At 38.6% G+C, this 24,685-nt stretch overlaps 1 protein-coding gene across 1 annotated transcript; it reads right to left on the bottom strand.

Moving 5' to 3' along the window:
• Positions 1-365: 365 nt before the first annotated feature.
• cnnm4a (cyclin and CBS domain divalent metal cation transport mediator 4a) lies at positions 366-23,779 on the bottom strand. Its single transcript, XM_088070894.1, is given in 8 exon segments — positions 366-3,749; positions 4,705-4,880; positions 8,048-8,137; positions 11,251-11,347; positions 15,127-15,296; positions 16,218-16,352; positions 17,695-17,838; positions 22,240-23,779. Coding segments are annotated over 8 exon segments (2,844 nt in total). The 5' UTR covers positions 23,735-23,779; the 3' UTR covers positions 366-3,212.
• Between the last annotated feature and the right edge of the window lie 906 nt (positions 23,780-24,685).

Raw genomic sequence — 24,685 nt, 5'->3', positions numbered from 1 at the left:
ATTAAAAATACATTTTTTCTGGACATTTTTCCGTATTTTTGGATAATTTTCTAATAATTCTCCCCTTTTTTTAAAAGTAATTTTTAGGTCATTAACTGTCATTTTCTGCTAATGTTTTGCAATTTGTAAAACATTTCAAGTCAAACCAATATGCTCAGGTTTCAAAGGGTCAAGCAGCTTGTAAACGCAGCACAGGAAAACTGATGACGATCCAGGTTTCAAAGGGTTAATAATAACTCTCTGGCGGGGAAAGTGTTAAACTTGGACATCAGATGATAAAACACTCGTCGCTCTGGATTATTTTGTCTTCATGCCACCACGTGAACCCACATTTGTGCGCTTTGACGTTCAATAACTGAGTGGAAATAAATAAAAATAAGAGGCCCACCTTCCACAGAGGAGTTCTGACATCAGTCCGTCGCTTCGCGTCAGCGAGCGCAGTGTAACAACTAAAGATCCGGTTTGGTCGACTCTTCACGTCGAGGTGAAGCTCCAGAAAAAGCTCCGTCTGTTCACAGTGAGGAAGATTTAGTGGAAAGTGGAAGAAAAAGTGTCTGAAATTTGCAGCTTGTCCGTCGACTTTTAACAGTTCCCAAGAACCAAAAACAACAAAAAAATAAATAAAATATCTAAAATACAAAACAAGTTGAATGTCAAATATATAAATTAATATTACGTGAAATAAATATTCTAACTTGGAAATTAAATAATTTAAAACATATTGCCTTGGTCAAGAGGTAGACCAGGAAGACACCCACCTTCACATCTCCAGGAATTTTTTTTTAAAGGACCATACCGGTGTTTTTGCAAGTTTTAGCCTCTAAATTACAAATTATGTGTAATTTCAATTACTGCAGACAGTTTTCAGCACATGCAGGGTTTGTTTTGTGTAGATTTTCAACTTTTCAGGTATCAGTTGGTGTCAGTTCGTTTCTTTCAGCTATGGAAATCAATGAGTGAACTTCAATTATTTTCAGATAATAAATTAATAAATGCTGAATTGTTAATTCATTGTTAAATATGCCTTTCAATTGTGATTTAATATACTAAAAATAATAATGAAAAAAGATGATTAAATTTGTCAACTAAAATGTTTCTTTGTTTTTTTAAATGGAAAAACAAAAATTGTTTTTAAAAATGTAAAAATTAATTTGTTATCTGGTTTAAGAATTAAAGTTCTGTGTTTGTCTTTAATTTGAAGAAGTTTTGTGGCACTAAAACTTAAAAAATAAAGTGTTGCCTTCAGAGCAGCACAGGAGGCTCTGACTGATCGGCAGTCATGTCTGAACCAAGTAACGGCTCAAGCTGTTATTAATTTATTTAAGTTTAAATTAAAGAGACACACTTTGGACTCCATAGAAATCTGCCTGCGCTGCGACTCACAATTTAATTTAATGCAAAATAGAAATAAACTGACACAGACTGACGCCTTCAAGCTGGTAAAATTAATGAATCCAAAATTGTGCAAAACTGCAGCACGAATAGTGTAATGCAAAGTACTCGCGGTTTGTATTAAACCAAACATGCAGAATCAGCAGCACGATCGTCTAACGTTCACTCAGAAACGTGACTCTGGTCCGTCTGCTGGTATTTGAACCGACTAACTGACAGTTCGGCAGAGAAATTCATCCGCTCACGCCGGCCTCGATGAAAGCCGCTTGAACTCCAACAAACGCAAACAAACTAAAATCCTACTGAAGATAAAACCTTCACTCTTGACTTTAAGTTTCTGCAAGTTTCACTCTTTGGAATAAATAAATGGAAAAAAAAAACTAAACCGACTCCAGCTCGGATCTGGAAGTGCCAGGTGGGAATGTACGTTTTTTTGTTAATGTCTTATCAGTGACGACTTAAAGGTTCAGTTCACATAAATTACAAAAAACAAAAAAAAGCCCTGGAAATAGTTTCAGTTTTATGTGAAGCGGTTTTGAGATATCTGCCTCCAAAATACAAAGGAAATGAATTAAATATTATTATTTTTTCATCCTTACTTTTTATGTAAATGCAGCATATTTTAGTTATTTATTTATTTTATTTTATTTCATTTCAAAACAGGACAAACCCCTTTATTTGGGACATACTTGTGGAAACAGCATATCTGTTGATATGTTGTTGTAATTTGGTTAAACAACACAAATACATTTTTTTATTGTGATTATTATTGACGAAAGTCTTTGGCTGGCGTGAGGTGTCTGTATTGGGTTTGTTTTATTTCGAGATTTTGCGATGTATGTCATGATTTTGGGGGAAATGGTATTTTTTGCATTTCAATTTCAATAAAAATAAAAAACATAAAAATGATGTCGATGTGATTTTGTGGGAAAATTGCTAAATTAATTCATTTTTTAATGATAACAATTTTAACCCTTTGACACCTGAGCAAACTGGCTTGATTTATTTCAAAAACATGGGAAGGAGGCTCAAAAACAACCCAAAAATTGACAAGAAATTAATAAAAAGCGCAAGAAAATTATCTGTTTAAAATTAGTTTAAAATATAATAATAATTCTGTAACATATTTTTAAATATTTAATTATAATAATTACAAATATAGTTTTCCTTCTCTTTTTTATTTTCCCCAACTTTTAAAAAAATAAATAATTTTCTAAATCTACTAATTTCTTGCAATTTGTGGATCATTTCTTACCAAGCTGCTCATTGCCTTTTTCCCACATGTTTTGGAAAGAAATTAACTTAATTTGCTCAGAGTTCAAAGGTTGAAATATTTGTGAAAGGCGTCAGAAACTGTTGCAGATGAGTTCCTGTGTATAACGAAGTGGGTTTTTTGGGTCTGTAGATGATCCACAGAAACTGGGAATTGTTTTTGCTGAGTTAATTTTTCACTGAGGCAGACATCTGAAAACCCGCACACGTAAATCTAAAACCATCTGCAGGGCTCGAAACCGTCGGAGGAAGGTAAAAAAAATGTGTTTTTGTGTTTTGGGTGAAGTGCTCCTTTAAAAACACACACAGCTCCGTCTGTAGTTCTATTCATACTCTCGAGTGTTCCCTCCGCCATGTTTGTAGTCTATCTGGTGTGTGTCGTGTCGGGAGGGGGACATGCAGGACGGGACGGAGGAGGATCTGTGTTTGTCTGATCCTCGGCTTCCCTCAGACGTCTACGGAAACGTTTAACAAGCAAACAGGAAGTAGTGCCAGTGAGTGAGTGAGTGAGTGCTCAGGTAGTTTCGTTTCGCCGCGGGGGCGTCGCGTTAGATGGTGCTCTCGGTGTGTGCGTGGCTGATGGTGTGGACCTGTGGGTAGGGGGGGGCCTGGGTGTTGCTTGGTCTTCGGGGGCCCACGCAGTTCTGCTGCTCTATGAGCAGGGCGGCGGCCTCCCCCGGCCCGTTCTCCGGACCTGCAGAGGGCGGCGACTGCTTGGAGGAGGGCAGCGTCGGGTGGGTCTTAAAGGTGGACGCCGTTGTGCCCATGGAGCCCGGAGGGGGCTGGGTGAAGGGGGTGTGGTTGCTCGGAGGCGGAGTTGCCTGCGGCAGACACTGGCTGGGTCTGCGGCTGGAGGACGAGGTTGTCTGGGGCAGAGCGGCGCGGCTGCTCGGCGGCGGCTGAGCGTTAGACGGCGGGCGCTTTACAGGAGGCGTGGCCAGCGGCAGTGGAACGCGGGTCCCCGGCGGCGTCACGGGAGGCAAAGACACAGACGTGTCCAGGCGAGTGTGACTGCCCTCTGGAGACTGCGGCGTGCTGTCCAGCCTGGATGCCAGGACGCCGTTCTGGTACTGAGCACGAGTGATCTGAGGAGGACAAAAAGCATCAGTGAGGCTTTCAAGTAGTACGACCAGATATAATTTAACAAACAGCTTAAAAGGAAAAAATATCAACTTTAGTTGTGGAATCTGATAGCCAGTGGCATTGTCACGGATGAAACAGCTGATTGTCGGACAGCTGTGCAGTGAGACAAAGGCTGATCCCCAAAACGGCAGCTGGCAGCGCAGATCTCCGACAGCATGAATCTCTGATACAGCGGCCGTGGATCTCTGCCACAGGGGCCGGCAGTGCGGATCTCTGCCACGGGGGCCGGCAGTGCGGATCTCTGCCACGGGGGCCGGCAGTGCGGATCTCTGCCACGGGGGCCGGCAGTGCGGATCTCTGCCACAGGGGCCGGCAGTGCGGATCTCCAACACAGCAGCTGGAAGCACGAGTGAATCTCTGATAGAGCTGCTGGCAGCGCGGTTCTCCGACGGCGCGGATCTCCTACTCTAGCGGCTGGCAGCGCGGATCTCCGACAGCGCAGATCTCCGAAACAGAAACCGGCAACACGGATATCCGTCCACAGCGGCTGGCAGCTCGGATCTCCGACAGCGCGGATCTCCAACTCAGCGGCTGGCAGCGTGGATATCCGAAATGACAGCTGCCAGCACAGATCTTCGATATGGCGGCTGGAAGTGCAGATCTCCGACAGCGTGGATCTCCGGCACATAATAATATTAATAATAATAATAATATGCAAGCGATGCTTTCCAACATTTTTGACTTGTTAGTCCAATAAAAGCAGTATCTGGACGTCATTTTAAAGAAAGATCCCTCCTCTATACATTTCAGTCTGTAAAGTCTGACTGATTTATAATAATAATAATAATAAGGATTTTGACCTTGGGAACTTTACTTGTAGTGAAGTACTTTTAATGTAATGGTACTTTTACTTTAGTAAAGTATGTGAGTACTTCAGTGGAGTAAATTTATACTCACCTTGACAAACTGCAGGTCTGTGAGAGCTCGTACGCAGAAGTCTGGGATGTACTGGAATGGCGTTCCCGGGATCTGAGTGATGCTCCCGCCGACCGAGCCGCTTTCTGGAGCGCGCTCAGTGCAGCTCAGAGACGCCGAGCGGTTGAGGTTTCCCCCGTGTGACGGAGAGCGAAACTCTGGGGATTAACAGAGAGGAGAGTGAGCGAGAGGAGGAAAATAAAGAAAACTAAAACACACAAAGCAAAGCAGAAAACACACCAAGAAAAACTGAAAACATGATGAGCGTGAACACACAGCAACACACACACACACACACACACGTGTTAATGTCATCACACGTGATGGGTCGATGTTAGAGGTGAGCTTGTTATGCAGAGGATGAGACAAACGTGCCACGTGCGATGAGGCCGAGTGCATCGTTTGTGGCTGAAACAGGACAGTGTGAGCGCAGAGGAGGGAGCTCTCTCATTGGCTGGTTTTAGTGATGTCATGGAGGGACGTCAGGGGCAGGAAAGCGTCCTCGTGGTCTCAGAAAGAGAGTCGGTGACGATCAGAGAGCTGGAGTTCAGCGTCGTGGTGAAAGTTAGAGCAGTGATACTCAACCTGCAGCCCGTGGGCCAAATCTGGCCCCTGATAGGGTGCCAAGGGCCCCCCAACTTTTTTTTATTAATTCACAATAAAAATAAAGTGATTCACACTGTGAATTGTTTTTGAACTTTTAGTATCTATAAGGTGTCAGAGTGAATAAAACAGCATCAAAAAGGAGCTTGCTGATTAAAAAAGTGTCAGAGAGGATCCCCCACACCCCCGACAGAGGGCCTAGCTAAGACCCTAATGTCCTAAAATCCTACAAATGTCCTGAAATTCAAGAAACATCCTACAATCCCAGTAACGTGACAAAATCCTAGAAATGTCCTCAAATCTGGGAAATGCTGTAAAATCTTAGAAATGTCCTGAAATATAAGAAACACACATACAAATCCTAGAAATGCGCTAAAATCCAAGAAAAGTCCAAAAGTCATAGATAAATCTTAAAATCCTAGAAATGTTTGAAAATACTATAAATGTCTCAAAATACCAGAAATGTCCTAAAATCAGACAAACATCCTAAAATCTGGGAAACATCTTGAAATCTTAGAAATGTCCTAAAATCAAAGAAACACGTTAAAATCGTAGAGATGTCCTAAAATCCTAGAAACATGCTTAAATCCTAGAAATGTCCTATAATCCAAGAAACATCCTAAAATACTAGAAAAGTCCCAAAATACAAGAAATGTCCTAAAATCTGAGAAATGTTAGAATCCAAGAAACATCCTAAAATCTGAGAAATGTCCTAAAATCCTTGAAATACCACACAATTCTAGAAATGTCCTGTAATATAAGAAACATACTAAAATCCTAGAAACGAGCTAAAATCCAAGAAAAGTCTGAAAATCCTAGAAATGTCCTAAAATCTGGACAACGTTCTAAATCCTTGAAATGTCCCAAAGTCAGAGAAACGTCATATGTCCTAGAAATGTCCTAAAATCCTCGAAATGTCCTAAAATCAGAGAAACGTCATATGTCCTAGAAATGTCCTAAAATCTGCAATATGTGCTAAAATCCTAGAAATGTCATAAAATCCCAGAAACATCCTTAAACCCTAGGATTGTCCTGTATCAGAGAAATGTCCTAGATTCTGAGAAATGTCCTAAAATATTTGAAATGTCCTAAAATCCTAGGACCATGTATGTGGCTCCTGTGACTGGCCCCTGGCCTCTTGTCATTTTTCAGAATTGGCCCCCAAAGCAAAGCAGGTTGAGTATCAGTGAGTTTGAGGTTATTTGTGCTTAAAGGAATAGTTCAACATTTTGGGAAACTCTTGTTTTTTATCGATCGCTGTTGACAGTCTACTCGCTGCTGTGCTGTAGTTTCGTATTTCACTTCTCATCTGACTCTAAAGTAAGAAAATTAACACATTTCTCAAAAAGTCGAACTATTCCTTTAACCAGAGGTCCACGGTCAGGTTAGTGCACTCTTCTTATTGATATTGTTTAGAGTAATCAATAAATATCTGACCACAGATCAGTGGTTCGAGGGGGGAGGTGGTGACAGGGTTAAAAAAAAGTGGACGCCGCACCTCGAGCCCATCCAGCAAGTTTGTCTGAGTCTTTTCACACTTAATTAATCTGAGTTAAAGATCCGCTGATCTGATTTATTAAAAGACGAACTATCAACCTGACCTGAAAATAACGCCTTGTAACCGGAGCAAACTGGTTTGATTTCTTACAAAAATAAGGGAAAAAATTGCTGAGCAATTACAGAAAAAATGACCCAAAAATTAGCCAGAAAATTGTAAAAAAAAAAATAAAATAAAATAAAAGTTTAAATAAATAATAATAAAAAACAACAGTAAAAATGCAAAAATGAAAGTAAGTTATGTGCTAAATTAGTTAAAAAAAGAAATAGAAGTCAAAAAACGAAAGCAATACTTGGAAAAAGTGCTAAAACATTATTATTCTTTATCATAACTTAAAACCTGTATTTATGATCATTATAAGTATAGTTTTCCTTTTCCTTTTTTTTCCTTTATTCCCTAGATTAATTTTTAAATCTATTTATTTCTTACAATTTGTGGATCATTTCTTGCCAAGTTTCTCATTGCCTTTTTTCAGTGTTTTTGTTACAAATTATTACAATGGAAGGCAATGAACAACTTGCCCCCACAAAAAAGCTAAAAAAAATTGGTTAAAAAAAGTTTTAAAAATTACCTCAAAATTATCAAAATAAAAAAAAAGACAGAAAGAAAATCAAAATTTAAAAAATGAGCACAGACAATAAATGTCTCGAAAAAAAATCTAAAACTTTAAAAATATAAACTGTAACTTTTTTTAAATTTAAAATTATAACAATCAAAAAATCTAATTTCTGGACATTTCCCCTCATTTTTACTGGGATAATTTTCTAATAATTTTCTTTGATAATTTTTAACGTTAATTTTCAGGTTGTTTTCCGAACAACGCCCAACAATTTTCTTACTCTGTAGCTCCACTTTAAAAGTCCCTCTGTGGGTAAAAATGAGGTCAAAAGTGACTCAAAAGGGCCAAAAAAATATTTAAAAAAAGGCATAAAAAAGGGTCAAAGTTAAACGAAACTGTACTGTGTGCGACGCTGTGTGTATTACAGGTGTGTACTTGCTGGATCAGGACTCTGAAGATGATGAAAAAAAGGAAAATGAGATTTAAAGAGGAACTCCCCCTCCACCCCTCCCTCCATCCATCCCTCCCTCCCTCCCTCCATCCCTCCATCCATCCCCCCCTCCCTCCCTCCATCCCTCCCTCCTCTGGCCCATGCGAGCGTTTACCTGGGAAACGAGAGAACAGAGAAAACCTCTTAAGAGAGAGGCGTCGTGGAGGGGGAGACGCCACTGATGGGGAGAGAGGAGGGGTGACGGCTGAGAGAGAGAGAGGAGGAGGAGGAGAGGAGGAAGGGCAGAGAGAGAGAGACAGAGAGATGAGCTGGTTTATTTGTTTTGTGCATTTATTCCCCTCAGATGCATCTTTTTATTTTTTCACTGCATCATAAACTGCTCAGAGAAGCTTCCTGTAACCAAAAATCTTCAAAAAATGATAACATTTTTTCCTCTCAGAGCGTTTTAAATAGATCCAGACGCCAAATACGATGAGAACATAAAATATTTAAAACTCTGTGACGTGTTCACCAATTTAAATGGACGATAGAGGGACTAAACCACCTGACATAAGCAGAAGCAGCTTCATTTATATATAAATCAATATTAAAAAATGTAAATTATTGAGAAAATGAATTGGCAACTATTTTTATTATTGTGTAAGTTATTTTTTCATGTAAAAAATAAAATCATGGTTCCAACTATAAACTGTATATATGAGGACTTGCTTTTCCTTTTATTTTATTATATTATTTATTTCATTTTAAATTTTAATTTTAAAAAATTAATTATATTTAATATATATATGGTTCAGTTCTATTTGCATTCATTTAAAAATCATTAAAAATGTAACATCTGACAGCGTGACAAAAAAAACATCTTTAAAAACAACCCCTCATATTTAATCATTAATAAGCAGATCATTTCATAGCTATTTTATGGTTCCCTAGTTTTCCACAATTTCTTAAAACAGTATTTTAAAGATTATATTTGGGAATTCATAAGAAGGTAGTTTGATACTAATTACAGAGAAATTGATACATTTCTTATAATATCTAATTTTTAATTCCAATTAATTATTCGTTTTAAGCAGGTTAACATGCAGAGACAAAAACATAATTTAAGAAATATAGAAAAACATCTCAAGGTTCCACGTTAACAAATTAAACCTAAATAACTGTCTCATGACTATTTTTCCTGAGAACTATTCTTCATATACATTTTATTTTTCATGTGACAAATGAAATTAAATCAATAATTACAATAACAGTTATTTATTATTATTATTATTATTATTATAAAAATGACTGATAAATAATAATATAGTACCAAATCACATGTCCTTCTTAGCACATTTTATAGAATTATGTTAAAAAAATGAAAAATGTAAAATTAAACTGTCAGTGCTCTCTGGTGGGAAAGATGTGTAACAGCAACACTTGGGATTTGGTACTATTCATCCATCATTTTTAAAATTATAATTACTATCATTATTATTATACTTTATTAATAATAAATACAATACTAATTAATAATTGTTATTTTAACACATTTGTGTAACTTTGGGAAATATACTATTTACTGCATTAAAAAAGTTTTAAATCATTAATTTAAAATTGTGGAAAATGGAGCAAAAACAAACGTTTTTTGCTCAGTATACTTTCAGTATACTTTACTTTATACTACTATACTGCATTCATACTATTCCTATTTTACTGTTTGAATTTCAGCTCTGAGGATCAATAAAAGTTTGTTCTCTGCTACATAAGAAATATATATTAATTAATTTGACTGATTTTCATCTTTAAGTCTTTATGTCACATCCATCTCTGCTCAAATCTGGTTCAAAGACTGAAGCCACATTTTAAAAAGATTCTGGATTTATTCTTCTGACACAGAAAGTTTAAAATCCACATTTGGGGCGTTTCAGGATGAGAAATGGTCGAGTGTTTTGACGCGTACGTTTGACACTGCACATGCACACACACTGAGCTGCATTAATGTGCACGTGAGGAACAGACAGCAGTTTGTCCAGGAGACAGAAACAGGTCAACAGGAAGGACGGGAGACAGCAGAAGAGCAGGACACGAAGAAAAAGAGACGATGTTTGACCACCAGGAGTCGCTGCTGAGTCAGCACACGGCAGAGACGCCGCCTGGATACCGACACCGCCGCCGCCGCCGCCGCCACCCAGCTGCACTCAGGTATGCAACACTCAACCTCTACAGGTAACCAGCTGCACTCAGTCTGCATCACCTCTGACCCGGGTTTCATTAACCCTCAGGGCCCCAGTTTAATATCACACACACTCGATTTTTATTTGTCTATTTTATCTTATCTTTTAATTTATTATTTGAACAGCATTTACTTCTGTTTTGTAATCATTTCTCTAAAATTATCATTATTATTGTTATTATTATTATTATTATTATTATTATTATTATTATTATTATTGTTATTATTATTATTATTATTATTTATATTGCTTTGCACATAAAATGCAAAAATCAAGCTTTAAAAAATATTATACATTTTCTACTTTTAATGAGTTACAATAATATAAAATAGGAGTCATAATACGAGTTAGAATACTATATTATTCTCTTTTTATCAGTAATGAAAATGTAATTCATCATGTGGAGTCCAGGTCAAATACTTTGTATACTACCAATTAGATAAGTAGTATAGTTCTGCATCAAAATATATTTTTGTAATGTACAAAAGTAACTAAATAAATATAATGGAGTAAAAGTTATGTAGTGGAGTAGAAGTATAAATGATCAGAAAATGTATATGTACTCAAGTAAACTAGTACAACAGAGAAGGTTGGGATGCAGAATGCAATGATTTGCAAATATTATTTTCTTTTAAGATTAATTCAGCTGAATACAGTCCAAACACGAGATATTTAACCGTTAGGGCGCCACTTTAGTATCACACACACGTTTTGCTCTGTGCAAAAAAAATCTGGTTTTTGAAATCAAGCTTTAAAAATATGGACATTAATATAATTTTGTGCTTTTATTTAGTTATTTTTTCAACCAACATCAGTCCTAATCATAAATATCAATTAATTTTCAGAATTTTAACCCTTAAAATGCCAGGTTTTTGTCATGATGTCACTATAAAACAAAAAACACAAACATATTTTTTCGAGATGGAAAATAGTAAAAATGACAGATTCCAAGTTAAAAGCCCAAAATGACAAAAATAATACAAGTCATGTTTTTATGCTTTGATGGCTGTGGGATCAAAAATTACAATTTGAATGGCTTTCAATGGCGCCGTTTTTTGTTTTTTTTTTGCATTTTATTTTATTTTAAATAAATGTGTGTGTGTGTGTGTGTGTGTGTGTGTGTGTGTGTGTGCTGTCTCACCCAGTGACGGTGAGCTCAGAGCCATCACGCCGTAGTAGGAGAACGGGCAGTTTCAAACTTCATGTTTTTCGTTTCCGGCTTCCACCTCCACTCGCCCCTGAAACACACACACACACACACACACACACACACACACACACACACATAAACACACAAATAAAAACACACAAAGGACATTTTGTTTATTAAGTACAATATCTGACCGTGTGTGTTATCGCCCGGTCGACAGATTAGCAGCCCAGCCGATTATCGGGACCGATCTTTGGCGTTTTGCAGATTATCTGAATTGGTATTTTATTTTAAAAAAGTTAATTAATTAAAAAAGTGCAAAGAAACATTTACTTTTGTAAAACCTCAGGGAGATATTTTTATTTATCATTATTTATATATATTTTTTTTCTTTTTATTTAAGTCCAAACCAATATCAGTCGACCCCAATTAGTGCGTTAACGAGGGTCCTCATAAAGATAGAAGTACAAGAATGTGTGTGTGAGTCGGTCAAGAAGCTCTGCTGCAAAATCCAGCGTTCGTCTCCTGTGGCAGGTAACAGAAACACTGACATCCCATAAATATTACATCCTGCCACAGGTGTCTCTTTACCACACACACACACACACACACACACACACACACACACACACACACACACACACACACACACACACACACACACACACACACACACACACAGCCGTGTGGGGCAGAAACAGGAGCAGCTGCGCTCAGGTTGCGCTCTGAGTGTCTGCAGTCACTTTATCCACACCTCAGGTGTCGACAACAAAACCTCTGAGTGCAAACACACACTCCCAAACACAACGATATAACAGCGTTCGCACACACTTGGTTAAAATGAGTGATAACACACACGGAGCCGAGAGACGGCGTGTCACACACCTGTCGAGTTTACTTATTCTCTGGATCGTGAATCTGTAATTTTGTTTTTACAGTATTTTACGCCTGCGAGTGTTACGATAATAAACAATAAATCACCTGTGCAAAATTGTAATTAAGGTATGTAAAGTATTTGTACATCTCTGTATATATATTTTCGGAATTTTATCCTTATAGTATATATATATATATATATATATACATATCCTTTTATATTTCCCGTTGTTTTTGGATAAGTATCTTTGTACTTTTACTTACAAATAATATTTTCAAATACACGAATGGAATTCTGGCACATTTTTGAACTCCACTTGCACTGTAGTTTGATCATCTGTTAATAAAAACAAATCTTTGCAAAAAAAAATGTAATAAAGTACTTCTTGCAACAAAAAAGGAGATTCACTTAGTCCAAAATTTCATACTAAAATGCTAATATTTAGTACGTTTTAAACCCTTTAAAGTGTAAAATGTTTGGTAGAGCACATTTTGAGTCACTTTATCTCAATGAAAAATACGCTGAACTCAAATAAACATGATTGAAAGGGATTGACAGAAAAAACAAAAACAAAATGCCGGCAGCCACTGTGGCATAAAAACGGCAGTGTGTGTGTGTGTGTGTGTGTGTGTGTGTGTGTGTGTGTGTGTGTGTGTTACTGCAGAATAAGGATGAAGTACTCGATATCATCACTTCATCATTTTATTCTGTAAGACATTAGTGTGGAATTTTGTCATAATTAGTGTAAAAATTCTTAACTTGTGTCCAAAAACGTGCTCTGTGAGGTCACAGCGACCTTGACCTTCGACCACCGAACTCTTATCAGACCATTCTCGAGTCCAAGTGGACGTTTGTAACAAATTTGAGGAAACGCATTAAAACACAGCTTGTAAAAATGCGAAATATCTTTTTGTAATGTGAAAAAAAAATAAAAAATTTGAGGAAAACCCTCAACTGGTCGATTGGTCGGACGGGTGTTTTGGCGAGAACTACCCGCATCGCGGATATCGCTACGCAGACTCCGGCTCCGAATGACTTCAGGAGCGTAAGACGGCAGCAGCAGTATCCCGAATATTTCGGCCTCACTTAAGCATAGCAGGGGTAAGTGGGGACGCGTCGTCTGTCTTTATATACAGTCCATGGTTGAGTGTGAGTGGACGTTTGTGCCAAATTTGGAAAAATTCCCTCCAGGGGTTCTTTAGATATTGCATTCACAAGAATGAGGAAAAAAAGGTCATAGTGACCTTGACCTTTGGAAACCAAAGTCTATCTAGTTCATCCTTAGGTCTTAGTGGATGTTTGTGCCAAAATTGGAGGAAATTCCTTCAAGGCGCTCTTGAGAACGACACGGACAGACGGACAACGGTGAAAACATAATGTCCCCCGCAGACATCGCCGCCGCTGAGACGTAAAAACTCAACAGTTTTAGGTGTTTTCCGTTCGATCTGAGGCGTCTCCGGACAGTTCGGAGGTCACGTGTTTCAAAAAATACACAAACTATTGTTCACGTTTACAAAAGTACATTGAACGAAAGTACATATGTGGTGAAAATGTGTGATTTCAGACGCAGAGACAGACTCTCGTCCTCTGTGCTGTTTATGTCTCCGTCCATATGTTCTGCCGTGTCTCGTCTCATCTTCCTCTCCATCCCAATTAACCCTTCAACCCCCTGTCCCTCCTCCATGTGTCTTATATAAGAGGATCTATGAGTTCAGCTCGTGCAGAGACGAGCCCCTCCGACACACGACGACTGCTCGTGTGTTCGTATTGATTATAAAGAGCGTGTTTATTAACCCTTTCACTGACCTGCACGTTTCATTTATTCAGCAGATAACATTATATAGTATATTATTATAAGTTATAAGTTATAAGTATAGTGTGCTGCATATTGGACGGATTACCACTACCTACCTATATATATATATATATATATATATATATATATATATATATAAACCTTTAAAACCCGGATCGATATAAGTTTTCTTGACGACTTTCACAAGCTGTTTAACCCTTTAAAACCTGGGCAAATTGGTTTGATATTTTTTCGAAAACGAGGGAAAATGCAACAAAAATGTGTCAAGAAATCTCCCACAAATTGTATGAAATAAGTAAAGGGTGACAAAAATGTTCATGAAAAATGTATAAAAAGCTATATTCATATGTATTTTTTTCATTTAATATTTTCATTATTATTTGGTTTTATAGTTAGCATTTTATTTCTAAAAAAAAAGGTAAAATATTTAAAATAATTAAGTTTCCAGCACTGTTTATGTGACTTTATTGTTTTTTATGGTTATTTTTTTTGTTTGTAGTTTTCTTGTAACTTTTTTATTTATTTGTTCTGTTTTATATCTCTAGAAACTGAATAAATGTAAGTTTTAAACTGTATTTTTGGACAAAAATAAGACTTTTGTTAACACAAAGTAATAAATATAATGCCTTTTGAATTAAATAATAATTTTCTTGCGGTCTCAAACTCAAAACTACTGACAAAATAATGGTAGTCCCAAAATAATTGCGTATATTGCATATAACCTGCATATTATTAATATAGTCCAGAGTTGGCTTTATAGAAAAATAATGAAGACATGAAGAAGATTTTGCTTTTTTGGTCATTTTTGTCTATTTTTTTAACTGGAGTAATTTTGTACTTTGAAGAAACTGTGACAAAAAAATAAAAACATCAAGGTGTTTTTTCGGTGAACGATCTTAATTATCTTAAGTCTTAACGGGCTGATGAGTTTAGCGTCGCCTGTGAGTTAATTCCTGCTGCAGACTGACGCACATAAACCTGTTTGACACCCGTTTAAACTGTGTGGCGTCTTAATCTCTCGCCATTACGACCCGTTTACCAGCCGACACCTTTTTACATCTCCAACGCTCACTTTAACCCTTTAGGGACTGTTTGATAATTCTGGCTGTGTTCATGCATATGGCATACATTTAGGCAATATTGTGTGTGTGTGTGTGTGTGTGTGTGTGTGTACCTGCAGAATGAGGACGAAGTAGTCGACAGGTTTGCCTCTCTGGTACAGGAAGTGCTGCGGCGAGCGTTTGTCGTTTTCGTTGAATTTGAGTTCCTGGATGACGTCCGGGTGTCTGAGGACCCTCAGCAGGACTTTCTCTGTGATCTGGAACGGGCTGAACAGGGTCACCTCTGGGGGAGGACGGGGTTAACAATGAGGGGGAGGGACGAGAGGAAAACATAAATACCAGCTCTGAATTTTATAAATCAGATCTTTTTACTGAGTTACTTTACTGGGTTAAAAAATCAGCTGCCAACTCTTTAATTAACCCCCAAAAAACACACCGAAAATCTAAAATCTATGTTTTGGTATCTTGAGATGTTAAAAAAAATATTTTGTTCTTTCTGTTTTGAGAAAATGACACTATTATTATTATTATTGTTGTTGTTGTTATTATTATTATTAATATAATAATAATAATAATAATTTTATTCTTTAAGCGCTTTGCTAGGTACTCAAAGACAGTTTAGAAAACTCAAAAAATAAATTAATAAAATAAAATACAATAAAATAATTGTAATTGTAATTTTTATAAAATGAATTAATTTATTATCACTGGAAAAGCTGAGGAAAATAAATTGTTAGAATTTATGGCCGTTAGAAAAAAAAAAGAATTTGCAAAAAATTTTGAAAAATCAGAGACTATTGAACACAATAATAATGAGCATTATTATCATTATAAACATTTTATTTATAGAGTGCTTTTCAAGGTATTCAAAGACACTTCAAAAAATTAAAAAAATAATAATAATTTTTTTTTAAAATGATAATATTCGTAATAATAATATAATTTGTTATCTCTTTAAAATAAAATTAACTTATTATCATGGAGAAAAACTGAGGAAAATAAAATTTTTGAATTTATGGCTATGTTTGTGAATTCAAATTCAAAATACAAAAATCTGGCATATAAATTGACACCAAGGTCACTGTGTCTCGGCCCCGCAGTGACCGCGGGGTTAATCTGCAGAGAATCAGTCGGCTGAGCGACAGTGAAACAAATCAGCGCTGCTGCTCGCTGTGAGATTAGCCGCCGCCCCCTCAGAGCTCACCTGTCGCCAGGAAGCGATGAGCCGCGAGCATGAGCTGCGGAGAGATCTTCACGTTGCTGTCTGCGTCCTGCTTGAAGGCCGAGAAGTTGGGCTTGTTTTTATTGGAGTCCACCTTCTTCCTGTTTCTGTTGTCGGCTGCAGGACGAACGACGCGAGAGTTAATTACCACAACAGCTAGAAAAAGCAATGATGCAGCAAATAACCCTGTAAAAACACAACTTTCTGTTTTCACACTTCACACTGGTTTTTATGCAGATTTAACCCTTTGAAACCAGGATCGACATCGGTATTCTGTGCTGCGTTCAGACGCCTTTCACAAGTTATTTGAACTTTGAGCAAATCGGTTTGATTTCTTTCTAAAACACGAAGGAAAAAGGCAATTTGTACAGAACGATTTTTTTTAAATACAAAATGAGATTACAGAAAAATCATGACTGAAAAAAAATTCTATGAATTGTCTTAAACAAAAAATTTACAAAATCCTGCTGTTTCTTTTCTTTTCTATATCAAATTAAAAAATCCCTTATAATTTCTGAGGTATAAATGCAAAACACAATTTAAGCAATAAATGCATTTCTGGACATTCACAGTGTCCCCTGCTGTTAAAAACCTGCTCACTGGGACAGACGAGGCTGCTGAGGACAGGTCTGCTTTAGAGGGGAAAACAGAGAGGACGAGTTCGGGCGAGCGGAGTCGCAGCTTGTCACTGTGGTTAGACCGTGTCGTTTTTTTGGGTTTTTTTGCCGTGTAGTCGTCGTTAAAGAGGACCGTGTGTAGGCGGGGCTGAGCGAAGCTCCTCACCATGATGCCGGCTCTCATGCTGCATCGTGTTAGTTGTTCTATTTGTGTAGTTCACACGATCTTTTTTCGTCTTTTCTATTATCTTTTTGCCTTTATCACTTTCAGACTCGAGGAAGCTGAAATGTCGCCACACTTCAGATTTGAAACTGGAGGCTCATCTTCTAATTCGACATCGCCTGTCACGGAGCCTTTGCTTCGTCTTATTCACGTTGGCGAGCTGTCTCTAGTCTCGGAAATAACGTAGGACGTTGAACACGTGGTAACGTAGCACGTCGAGTAAACAAAGTCAAAAGCAGATTACGCCCTCTGCTGTTCTAAAAGAGTATTGCGGTTTATTTTCATCTCACTGATTTGAATTTCACGTATTTTAGCGATTTTTAATTGCCCCGTGATGTTACATCCCTAATAGTGAGCTCATTTTCCTCCCAAAACCTCCTAAACAACGAAGGAAATCTGACCAGAAGAAGTTTGAGCTGGTTATTATCTGCAAACCGCTCGACGTCACTAAAAACCCCCAAAATCTCACACACTGAACCTTTAAGTTCTCCTAAATGACCCGTTTGCACAACTTCAGGCTGAATCAGCTCGTGTGGTTTTTTTAAGGTGTAGTCTGCATGACGTCGTGTTCAGCATCAGCTGTGTGTGTGTGTGTGTGTGTGTGTGCGTGCTGACTCACTGTAAAGGTCGGACTCATCCAGGATCTCCGACTTGATGATCTCCTCGATGACGTCCTCCAGCGTCACCAAACCCAGCACCTCGTAAAACGGATCCCCCTCCCCCTCGTTGTTGACTTTCTGGACGATGGCCAGGTGGGATTTACCTGCAGAGGAGCGAGATCACCTGAAGGTTACGCAGCGGGACGCATGAGTGCACCGCTGAAATAACACCAACACTTTACAAACTGGGCCGCAGAGACGGGAGGGAAAGTAGGGCAGCGTCTGACTGCAGCCTCCAAAACTTCAAACAGCTACATGAAAACACGCTTTTCTATTTCGGAGGCTGCGCTGCCGACGCTGTTCGATCTGTCGGTGGATTTATCCTGCCGAGGACAGATTGATGCCTTAATATAGCCCCGACCGGACTAAGAGCTTTGCAGAGAAAAGAGCTGCCAAAACGGAGATAAAGAGGAGAGGGAGCGGAGGGAGGAGAAGAAAGAAACAACACATTAATCCGCTCCTCATTAAAACATACGAGAGCGTTGTGCTGAGTAACTGTGAGCGGCTCTGCAGCGTGCACGCACAAACACACACACACACACACACACACACCAGCACGCGGCTGCTGCTGACAGCTGAGTGACGTGCACACCGGGCCTCTACAGCAACGTCTAAAATTTCTCCTAGATTTAATTTGTTTTATTTATTCTTTTTTTTTTTTTTAATTTTATTGGGGTTTTTTTTGTTTATTTTATTTTATTATGGTTTATCTCTAACACACTGGGCCTTGTGCAGCAACATCTTACATTTCTCCTAGATTTATTTTATTTTATTTATTCTTTTTTTATTTTATTGTTCTATTTTGTTTTATTTTGTTTTATTACGGTTTATCTCTAACACACTGGGCCTTGTGCAGCAACATCTTCTTCAATTTCTCTTATATGTCCTTAATCAAAGAAAAAATATATAAGAAGTCAATTTCATATACAGCAAACATTCCTAACCACAAGTTTTAAATACATTTAATAAATAAAAATAATTTAAAACCCTTCAGTGATTGTATTGTATTGTATTTTTTTATTATTTTATTGTACTTTATTTTTTATTTATTTTATGTTATTTTGTTTTGATTTATGTTTTTTTTATTTTTTCAATTTTTTAAATTTGGTTTATCTCCACTTCTCTGGGATTATTTTTTGTTTTGATGTGTTTGGAGTTTTTTTAAGGGAAGTCATGATTTTTTTTTTTTTTTGCTCACATGGTCGCTGGCTCACAGAGGATCCTGCTCTCCTGGAAACACTTTCACTGATCATGTTTATTTGATTTTGTTTTCTCACTTTGAAGCATTTTTCCTAAAAGACGTTTTCTTAATCTGAGCGTGTTTTCCTTCACGGAGCAGAAGCCGGCGCTGATCCAGCCGCTCTGACTCATCCCGCCTGAAAACATCCGCCGCCGTCACGACCAAACAGAGGACGGTCTGTCGGCGTGTTGTGTTCAGCCAGCGGCGACACAGAGCTGCAGCCACACAGCCGCTGACGACATCATCATCATCATCATCATCATCATCATCATCATCATCATCATCATCATCATCATCTTCACCGGCCGCTCTGAGAGCAAACACATGACCTATAAACGGTGTCCCCACGGGGAGGTCAGAGGTCGCTGCTACCAAACCTGCTAAAGACTGAAAATTCATTTTGAAATTTGATTTTAAATCATTTTAATTCATCTGTTTATCTTTGCAACTCGTGTCTTAATTTTTGCTATTTTAACAACGATTTTTTTGTTTTTGTTTTTATTGTATTCATGTATTCATTCATTTATTTATTTTTATTTATTTATCCATTATTTATTTTTAATAACACAATATTTAAAGGCGCTGCCTCGGGGTTTGGAAAAACATGAAGGGCTTTTTTTCAATAAAAAAAAAAACGCTTTTAATGACTGCAAATTCATTTTTAAATGTGATTCTAAATCACTTTATATCTTTGCACCTCTCTTTGCTATTTTAATGATGATTTTTAATTTTTTTTATTTATATTTTATTTTCTGTATTTATTTGTATTAATTTATTTGCCGATTTATTTGACCAATTTGGCAAGAAATTAATATATTAAGCAAATTCTTTCTTTTAAAAGCTGGGAAAAATGTCCAGAAAACAAAATGTTTTCAATTTTCATAATTATATTTTTTTTAAAATTAGTTATTGTAATTTTTTAAGCACTATTTTCATGTCATTTTCTCTGTTTTTTTTTTTTTTTTTTAACTTTCCTATTGTTTTTCTTTGTTTAATTTTTGAAGAGCTTTTGATCATTTTTAGGTAATTTTCTTTCACTCTGATATTTTCTCGTTAATTTTTCGGGTCACGTCTTCTTGGGTTGTTAATTGTCTTCTTCGCATTTTTGAAGCCAATCAGCCCAGGTTTCAAGGGGTTAAATCTGGTAAAAGTTGCTGTGTTTTGCAGATTTTTAAATGTGAATAAAAGCTTCAAACAGCCTCGTTATCGTCACAATCGGCTTTCGTTCCCTGCAGGTGGATCTCTGCGATGATAGCGGCTTTGTGTTGGAGGTGTGGATATCAGCGCCGAGATTTCCCGCACTAATCCGGCGCCTGAACGTGCACGCTTTCATCCCATCACACGCATGACGAACACAGCGAGCAGCCGATTTCACTCATCAGTGACTGAAGATGAAATCCTGCAGAAAAAAGCTGCAGATCGGATCAAAACTGATGGAGCCAATAAATAAAAGGGCTCATGATGCAGCGCAGAGTTTCTCAAACTGTGGCTCCAAAACTAAGACGACGTACAGCACAGTCGTGCAATTACAAAAATAATAATAATTTTAAAAAAAGGGGGGGGGGGTATTCTGATTTTTTTTTAAAAAAAGGAGGGAAATATTCAGAGAAAAAAAAAAAAATCAAGATTAATGTTGTAAATTTGTGAGAGAAAAAAAGTCAGTTAAATTAGATCCAGTTCATCGCAATATCTCTGCCTGACGCTAAAATCAGGAGTATTTCTGAACTGCTAAAGCCAGCTGCAAAAAATAATTTCAAAACACAGCAGGCGGCAGCGTCTGTGTGATGTTGATCCAAAGTGAAGCGATGTGGTCGTTTAACCCCCAAAAAACAAAACAAAACAAAAAAACCCACTATATTAATACCTTTTTCTCACAAATTTGCGACAAATTTTGCGACTCAGAGAATATCTGCCTATTTTTTTCCGAAATTTGTGAGTTTTATCTCACAAATCTGCAACTTTATAAACTCAGAATATCAAACTTCTATTTTCTCAGAACTTTGTGAAGTTTTTGTCAAAAAATTTTCAACTTTTTAAACTTAGAGAAAATTCGACTTCTTTCTCACAAATTTGCAACGTTAATCTTGGAAATTTCAAGTTTCTTTCTGAGAATATTGCCCTCCTTTTGTTGTTTGTTTGTTTATCTGTTTGTTTTTATGAATCTAAAACAGTCCTAATAATCTGGATGAACTTATTTTTCGGTCCTGATGCAGCATCCAGATATATAATATGTTTACATCCATAAAAATATCACAGTGTTTGTGAGATTTTAAACACTTCTGCAGCATCTCTCAATCATCTGAGTGTGTTAGTTGAATTTTGTGTTACCAGGACATTTTTTTCTGAAAACACACACACAAACACACACACACACACACACACACACACACACACACACACACACGAGTCATCTTGAAGCAAAAATGTGAGATTCACAGACGGTAAAATCTTTGGGTTTTTGACAGCAGAGCAGGAGGTGAAATCACCAGCAGCTCCTCTAAAGTTCGCTCATCAACACGTTTCTTCTCTCAACACAAAAACAGAAACAGCAGCGAATGTTTCAGAGCGCTGTTGTTTCACGTTTGTGTTGTTGCCTAAATGTAGGTTGTGATGTTCCAGCTGTCAATAGAGCCGATCGATACACACACAGCCTGCAGTGTGTGTGTGTGTGTGTGTGTGTGTGTGTAGGTTCCTGTAGAGCACTAGTTCAAAGCTGTTGGGTCAAAGGCACATTTTGCATTTCAAGTTTGCAGAAAAAAAGCAGACTTAATTTTGAAGTAGTGTGACTTGCAGCACAGAGCTTTTATTTTGAAGGTGTTCTTTTTTTCCTCAGGCCTAAGGGACTGTTCTTTATTTATCAAAGGAGGGAGTCTTTGATTTGGGGTTTTTTCACCCTCTACAAAGCTACAAATATTTTTCTTTATTTCTTCATATTCTTTATATGTCTTTTGTTAAAATTCATTAGATATTAAATAATTTTATGGTGATTTTTATATAAAATTTAACAATTAAGGGGCTTATAGAAATTTTTTTTAGCAATTACTTTTTAACTTTTGGGGGTTTTTGGTGACTTAAATAGAAAACAAATCATTTTGGAGGGTTTTTTTAAACGTAAAAAAAATGTTTGAAACTGCTGACTCAGGAGAAATCTGACCCACTGTTTTACAAAAATCAGCTGTTACATGATAAACACACACACACACACACAAACACACACACACACACACACACACACACACACACACACACACACACACACACTGACCTTTCTTGAACTCCTCCAGCATTGCGTCCAGTTTGGTGTCGTGAAACACAAAGTGCACCGGGTGGTTGTAGAACTTGGTGATGGTCTTCAGGGTGGTGCAGTCGTCCGGGTCCACGAAGGCCAGGTCCTTCACGTACAGGATGTCCACGATGTTGCTCCTCTCGTCGTCGTACACGGGGATGCGCGTGTAGCCGCTCTCCATGATCTCGGACATGGTGTTGAAGTCCAGCACCGCGTCCGCCTGGATCATGAAGCAGTTGCCGATGGGGGTCATCACGTCCTCCACGGTCTTGGTGCGCAGCTCCAGCGCGCCCTGGATCATGTTGAGCTCCTCTTTGACCAGGTCGTTGTACGGCTCCGTCACCTTCAGCATCTCCACCAGCTTCTCCCGGTTGTACACGGTGCCGATCTCCTGGCCCAGCAGGACGTCCAGCAGCTTGCTGACCGGGAAGGACACCGGGAAGGTGAGAAACATGAAGAACTTGGTGACCAGGATGGTGTTGGCGCCCACAGCCAGACCGTGGCGCGAGCACAGCGCCTGCGGCACGATCTCCCCAAAGATGACGATCCCGATGGTGGAGGCGACCACCGCGCCCAGCCCGGACCCGATCAGGTCGTCCAGGAGGATGGTGAGCGTGGTGTTCACGAGCACGTTCCCGAGCAGCAGGGAGCACAGCAGGTAGTTCCCTTTGCTGCGGATCGGCTCGATCTTGCGCGCGTCTTTCTTCTCCTTGTCGGTGCCGCAGCTCTGCACGATGCGCAGCTCCATCGGGTCCAGCGCCATCAGCCCGAGGTTCAGCCCGCTGAACATCCCCGAGAGCACGAGCAGGCACGAGACCACGATCACCTGCAGCCACATGGGCAGCAGAGACTTCTTCTCCTCCACCACCAGCACCCTGCCATCGCTGTCCCCCAGCAGCACCCACCGGCTGCCGTCCGCGCTCCGCGTGCACAACGCGTACTCCTTCCGCGGTTCGCTCTTGCGCAGCGGCTTAATGTGCACGGTGAGCAGCCCCGACGTGCCGCGACTGCTGACGTTCATGAAGGTCTCGACGCTGATGTCCTTCGTGAAATCAACACAAGTCCTGTCCGCCGCCGGCTCCATCATGCCGCTGCCGCGCGCCGCCGCCACCGCCTCCTCCTCCTCCTCCGCTTCGCCGCCGCCTGCAGAAGCAGCGTCCGCCAGCTCCGTGAAGCGGATCTGCGTCCAGGCGCCCGAGTGGAGCTGCACCCCGTAAAACCGGAGCTGCACGGAGCTCTCCTCAGTCACCTGGATGACACCGTCGTCATTGGTGCCCGACGGCTTGTCGCTCCTCTCCAGCCGCATGCCGAGCACCTGGCTGCCGCCTCTCACTCCGGACGCCGCCGCGGTCTCCGTGCGCCCGCCGACCGCGCTCCACACGAAGAGGATGACGGTGAGAATGAAACCCTGCTGCCCGCTCCATTCTGTCGCCATGTTTGTTTCACTGCTCGGCGACCTGCGGGGTGACGTCATTTACTCATGTCCGAGCGGCTCCGCCCCCAACACCCCCTCCGGTATCACCGCCTACCGGACAGCGACAGGTAGAGCTAATAAACACACTCCCTCCTCCTCCCCCGGTACTCTGATGCTGCAGCATGTAAACACACCCACATTACGCACCGCGCGTCACCTGCACGCCCCCGTTTTCCTGAAACAAACAAATAAACAGACAAAAAGAAGAAAACCAAATAAATAAAACACATCTCAAATTTTTAACAGCTAAAAAAAAATATACTCAATAAAAATTAAAAAAAAACATTTTTTTGTGTTCAATAAAAATCACCAAAATAAATAAAAAAGTAAGAAAAAGAAAAACAGAAAACATCCCTCCAAACCTGTTGTCATAAAATAAAATCATTTTTTCAGGTTTTCTATAATAATCACCAAAAAGAAAAATCTCAATATTTCTTAAATTTTCTTTAAAAATCGCTAAAAAATGTAAAGAAAAAAAATTTTTTTTTAAGGAAACACGCTTTCCAAACCTGTTGCCCAAAAAAACATTTTTAAAAAAAATTGCAAAACATTTTTTTCAAAAGAAGACAAAAGTAATCAACATTTCTTTAAAAAAAAAATAAAAATGTAAAAATCTCCAAAAATGATAACGTTTTGTATAAAAATCACCAAAAACTTTAAATAATAGACTTTTTTTTTAAAGAAAACATGAATTCCAAACCTGAAGGCCCTAAGAGTTGGAAAGCATGTTTACTTTAATTTTTTACATTTTGTTTTTCTGACTTTTTAAAACAAATTTACTGTTATATAACATAAATGCAATTTAATTTATTACACAACACATTTCCATGCTTTTTCTTAAACTATTTTCTACCATTTTTACAAGTTCCATGATTTTTCCAGGCCTGGAAAATGTCATTGTGAACTTCTATGACTTTTCCAGGTAATTTATAGAGAGAGGCTGTAATAAAG

Source organism: Plectropomus leopardus, chromosome 20 (genome assembly GCF_026936395.1).
Source record: "Plectropomus leopardus strain MGB_pleo_1.0 chromosome 20, ASM2693639v1, whole genome shotgun sequence".
Classification (NCBI taxonomy): domain Eukaryota; kingdom Metazoa; phylum Chordata; class Actinopteri; order Perciformes; family Serranidae; genus Plectropomus; species Plectropomus leopardus.
The sequence above is the reverse complement of the archived record's forward strand: the minus strand, read 5'-3'. Positions and strand labels throughout refer to the sequence as shown.